A 5,997-nucleotide genomic window follows, 5' to 3' on the forward strand; every position below is an offset into this window, starting at 1 on the left:
ACATCCATGTAATCCATGAGGCTACAATCGAGGGAATTAGGAGACCAGAAATAGGGGCGGGAGAAGTAAAAATTATCTGACAACCATTTCTCTTTCTGACTCTATTTGTAGGTATGGCAAGGACCGAATGCTGCTGCCACACCTCTCCAGCCTTTACAGCAACGTATTCCCTTACAGTCTTGTCATATGAAAGCTTCCTTGAAATATCATTTTCTAGAGACAATATGTATAAGAAATTTAAGCGCTCTTCAGTCATGGTAGACTGAAATTTATTCTTCATAAAAGAAAGCTTTGAGGAACTCCTTTCTGCTTCACAGCTCGTGGTAGGCATTGTCAAGTACAGCTTAAGTGCAGTGGTAATATTAGGGAACACTCAAATTCCGCCGAGGTTGACTTTGCCTTTCATCCTTTCGGGGTCGATAAATTAAATACTAGTTGCGTACTGGGGTCGATCTAATCGACTGGTCCCCTCCCCAAAAATTTCGGACCTTGTGCCTAGAGTAGAAAAGAATATTAGGGAACACGTCAATTAATTGTTGCTCATAAATATGCTGAAGATCTGTGCATTGCATTTTTGGTGGTGTGTTTTCTTCTGTGTTCCGCGATTTCTTAAGGTGTAAATACTCTTTGAACTGATAACACTCATTTATTAATTTGTGGTCAATATCGTCTTTGTAATGCGATATAAGTTTGATACTGTCCTCATCAAATTCATCAGTTCTGAGAGAAACTTGAACCTTTTCACAATCTGTTCATATGGTTCCATCCTCTTGCTGAACTGAATTATCAAGCAGTCATAGACTTGATTTAGAACTTCTATCCTAAATTTTTCAACCCTTTTCAAAGAAGTCCTATCACTTGTTCCATCTGCAAGTTTCTTCGTAACAATGCGTTTGGAAACATCAGAATAATTTGAGGTGATGTATTCACATAAACCTTCTGCTACTGATTCATATTGTGCAATCCTGTCGTAGTTTAACAAATGTAAGCAAAGATGCTAGCAGAAGGTAACCTTCAAATACATAAAAACCAGGGGGTTTGGAGTTTCTTACTTGTTTTGTTATTTCTAGCATGTAGCGAGACCTTCTAGGCTTAACTTCATGCGCTGGTTGAAAATCATATTTCACTTGCTGTGAAAATCATATCCATTGTCCCTCTATCAGATCGGAAGCCACATTGAGATTCAGATCGGACATCATCTATGAGACACCCATTCAGGTGAGAAAGAAGAATATTTGCCAGAACCTTGCCAGCAGTTGATAGTAGAGCAACACCTCTGTAGTTACCACACATTGATCTAGCTCCTTTTCCTTTATAGAGAGGAAGAATAATTGCATTCTTCCAGTCCTTAGGCATTGCACCATCCCTCCAGACTGCACTAATAAGTTCATGAAGGGACTGTATGATGTAATCACCACCAAATCACAAGATCTCAGCACAAATTCCATCCTTTCCAGGTGCGCTACCAAGATCCAATTTACTTATTGATGTCATTACTTCATATACTGAGGGCATGGAATTTAAGGAGCCAATGATAGGTCTTTGTTGCATAGTTTCATCCACTGGGGGATTTCAATGCCAGGGTTAGAACAGACTGTCAAACATGGAAACATGGAAATCTTTAGGACGTTTTGGAGTAGGGAAAATGAATAGCAATGGCTTCATTCTGCTGGAGCTTTGCGATGAACATGGGCTTTACATAGCAAGCACTCATTTTATGCACAAAAGTGATTACACAACAAAGTGGTTGCATCCAAGGTCTAAAGTTTGGCACTTGCTGGATTATGTCATCATCCGCAAGCGTGACATCTATGACTTTTGTAATGTCAAGTTTTTTCATGGATTGGAATGTTGGACAAACCACAGTCTGGTGCGAGTAAAGTTCCGGATGATGATTAGACTGAAAGAGAGAAGAAAGCCAGTTGGCAATCCTCGGCGTCTGAATGTCCACAAGATATTTGATGCTGTGTTGAGGAAAGAGCTTCAGACTCACTTGTCCAGCATTGAAAATACTACAGTATGGGAAGATTTTCGAGGCTAGGTTCTTCAATAAGCTGCTGAAACACTGGGATATGCTACTGCCAGACACAGAGACTGGTTTGATGAAAATGATGTTGAAGTTCAGTGACTATTGGCTGTAAAGCGCCATGCCCACAATATATTGCTAGGCAGAGAACTTTCTGCTGTGCAGCGATATCTAGCACTTACCCACTATAGCAGCCTAAAATCATTACTGCAGCGATCTCTCAGGAAGATGAAGAACACTTGGTGGGAGGATCTTGCTTGTGATGTTCAGGATGCTGCTGATGCAAATGACACAAGAAGCTTTATTATCTTATGAAGCAAGTTTATGGGCCTAAGAGCTCCACATCAGCTCCTTTGCTTTCCAAGGAGTCTTCACCTCTGTTTACTAAATCAACAGAAATCACAGGTCGCTGGATTGAACACTTCTCTGAACTCCTAAACCATGAGTCAGTTGTGGATGAAACAGTAGAATGACTTTATCAGAACTGGAGATTTTCCTAAGTATGGCTCTCAGCTGGGTATAAAAATAGTTTTATCTTCATCACAGCTAGTTAAAGTAGGTGCATAGGCACTTATTACAGTAGCAAACCGCCCACCTTTCAGGTGCAATCGTAGAGTCATTAGACGTTCATTTATAGGAACAGGAAGCTCCTCCAACTTCTTAAGGATACCAGATCGAACTGCAAAGCCAACACCAGCCTCTCTGCGCTCCCCCTTCTGCCTCCCCTTCCAAAAAAAGGTGTATCCACCTTCTACTTCCTCAAGCTGACGGTCACCTATACGAGTCTCTGAAAGTGCAGCTATATCAATGTTATAATGGTTCAGCTCGCGAGCAACAAGTGCAATGCATCTTTCAAGCCTACTGTCACTCTTGTTATCCAACAGAGGGCGCACATTCCAACATGAAATGTTCGAGTTCCATCCAGATTTTGTAAATAAAAGTCTCTTTGTTTTTCGAGCGCAAGGTATACAACCTTTTCTATAACCTCCCCGGCCTCCGGGTGAGCAGTGCCCTCTCCAAATGGAGCTGCTCAGTCGCCCATGCAGCAACCGAATCTTACCACTGTCTTGGACGACAAGGAGACGACTTTATATCTAGCATGGGTTGCCTACATGCAAGTCGCTGACCACATGCTTCCAACTCATCAGGTCTGCATGCTTCACCACCTTCCCATCGCTGCAGGACTTTCGAATAAAAAATAAAATAAAAATATACTAAAAATATATAAAGATACATATATACTAAAAATAAAATAAATATATATAGGGTGGGGGAAGCACATATCGAGCAGAGGTCAGCAATGCCTGTAGACACCTCATAGACCCTCTCCACTTTATTGACATTATCCAGAGACAAGTCGGAGCAAGATGTCTGGTGCCAATATGAGTCGCAGGCTCAGGGATGTGGGAGCGCCATGATCTCTAGCACAAACCAAAGACCCCCAAAATGTCCAATGCCATTTCCTGCATATCTGGTTTTATATCAGAGTAACCTTCTCCTAGAGACATGCTTCAACAGAAGCTGAGGGGTGCTTCACTCCCAGTGGTCTTTCAGCCCACCGGACACCATCCCGGAATTTCTGCGTACCCGTGCTGTTGCTAGATAGCCGTTGAACCTGCACTAGGTTCATCCGACCTTTCAACAGGTCTTGTTTTTAATCCTGCTGGGTTTCTAGCAAGCCTCCTCACCAGGATAGCCTGGTGGGAGTGTCAGTTTAGTCGCCGGCAACCCGACCATGTGACAGGTTGTACTGGATTCCATGTTACCAGTTACATACATACATACATACATTCATACATACATACATACATACATACATACATACATACAAACACATCTACATACATTTTTTTTAAAAATTTTCTTTGTCGCTTCTCTGGCACCATACTGCTCTTGGAGACGGAACTCTTTTTGTTTATTTCTTTTTATCGCTATATAATATATTCATACGCACAAACATAAACGTACATACATACATGCTTTTTTTTGTTTTTACTTTTCTTTGTCGTTTCACTGGCACCATCCTTTTTTAGGGGACTGGTGTAGAAACAAAACTTTTTTTTTCAGTCTATTTCGTTTTATCGGCCCTGTGTGCATGGCAAAATACAAAAAGAAAAATATTGACAGAATAAAAAAATTAAGTTGATCAGAAGGGCCCTTAAGCTTCATTAGGTTTATAGTAGATCCGCCAATGCATACATATACATGTATTTGTGTATGTGTACATAGAAACATTGCACTTACAGAAAAAAACGTCTCTGTACAGCTCTTCGCGGACATAAATGATGCGGAGTTGACAAAAGAGAACGAAGCCATTGTGGAGTTGTGACGTACATTCGGGAAGATCTCGCACCAAAAACCCTGTTGTCACATTCCAACCTGGTCTGTGAGACATTTATAGGGCATTTACATCAACTTAATGTGGTAATACGCACATTATGTCGTCCACCAAATGCTTCAAACATGATGATAAATGTGAAAATAGCCGCAGAGACATAGAAGAGGTTTTGCTCAGTCTGGACGAACACATCAATATACTCCTCCTTGGCGGCTTCCACCTCTCAAATGTTATATAGCCTGAAGAACACATCCTCTCTGGAGTGTCACTGCATAAACAAAGGCAAACAGAATTATTGCTAGAACTTTCTAATACACTGTTCAAGAAACAAGCGGTACTCCTGCCAGTCGGTTGTGACATCTTGGATCTCTGCTTCACAAACAATATGAACGTTATCCATAACACGAAGATAACTCCAACAGCTTTCTCGTACCACTACATTGTAGAACTAACAATGTTTGCTCCAAGGTGAATTGCTGGTATCTATTCTATAAGAAATACTGAAGCCATTTACAACTTGAATTTCCATAAAGCAAACTGGAAATCAATCTGCAAAGAGATCTATAAACAAAATTGGTCCGACAATTTGCGTATGCGAGACAACTTCAAACTTAATCGGTGCAAGATGTATGCACTAAATATGTTCCAGAAATAAAGACCAGCATACCCCAAAATGAAATCTCCAGTAACAGGTCTTTTTATGGGACGCAGAGCAAGGATCTTAAATCGGTTGAGTAGAAGGCTGAATAATGGTGATTGGCCTAATTTAAGAAGCCTGTGAAAAGGATACAAAGTAACGATGATACTCCAACATGACCGGAACCGCATGACTGAAACACATAAAAGAAAAAAAGTAAAAGAATGAATATGTCTGTGTGTGTGTGTGTGTGTGTGTGTGTGTGTGTGTGTGTGTGTGTGTGTGTGTGTATGTGTGTGTGTGTGTGTGTGTGTGTGTGCGTGCGTGCGTGCATGCGTATGTGTGTTTGTATGTATGTATATCCAACAAACCTCCTTGTTTTCGTTTGGTTTGTTTTATGTCTCCACTGTCCTGTTTTTGTTACCAAATTTGAGCCTCTGCAAATCTCAAATTTTGGTTCGCAGGAGCAAATGTTTTTCGAAGCCTCATATTGCTGTTAATTGCTCGAAATTGAAGTAGATGAACAGCCGACAACCGATGAAGGGTCGTTCTTTATGTTACTTGTCTTGTTTTCCATTTGTTTCTCTCGTTTTTCGCATAGCCAAATTTGCCTTCCTATTTCATGTAGTTTTCGTATTTCGTAATTCATGTTGTTTACGTTTTGTGACGTCCTATACCTATATATATATATATATGTGTATATATATATATATATATATATATATATATATATATATATATATATATATATATATATATATATATATATATATATATATATATATATATATATATATATATATAATGCGAGAGAGTTAGGGGTTGAGGATTCAACCCACTAAGGGATAGTATCTATCCAATATACTGCTGGTTGTCAATATAACATGGTTTGTTATAAACACCTGTACTTTGTGGGGTTTTTTTTGTCACTTTAGTTGTGAATTAAGTTAAAGAATTCAACGGGATACATTGTCTGCAAGTCGTTTGGTTCAGTAT

The 5,997-nt window shown here is 39.8% G+C and overlaps 1 protein-coding gene across 1 annotated transcript; it reads left to right on the forward strand.

Annotated features, from left to right (window-relative positions):
- The first annotated feature begins 1,603 nt into the window (after window positions 1-1,603).
- Window positions 1,604-2,041, forward strand: LOC149136134 (protein CFDP2-like). Its single transcript, XM_089350086.1, has one exon. It carries the CDS (start codon window positions 1,604-1,606, stop codon window positions 2,039-2,041), a length of 438 nt encoding a protein of 145 aa, XP_089206212.1.
- Window positions 2,042-5,997: the final 3,956 nt, after the last annotated feature.

Source organism: Octopus bimaculoides, chromosome 4, assembly GCF_046866305.1.
Source record: "Octopus bimaculoides isolate indiv1 chromosome 4, ASM4686630v1, whole genome shotgun sequence".
NCBI lineage: Eukaryota > Metazoa > Mollusca > Cephalopoda > Octopoda > Octopodidae > Octopus > Octopus bimaculoides.

Excerpts from the sequence above, each read along its gene's own strand:
- LOC149136134 (XM_089350086.1), top strand. The coding sequence starts at position 1,604 with ATGGAAACATGGAAATCTTTAGGACGTTTTGGAGTAGGGAAAATGAAT.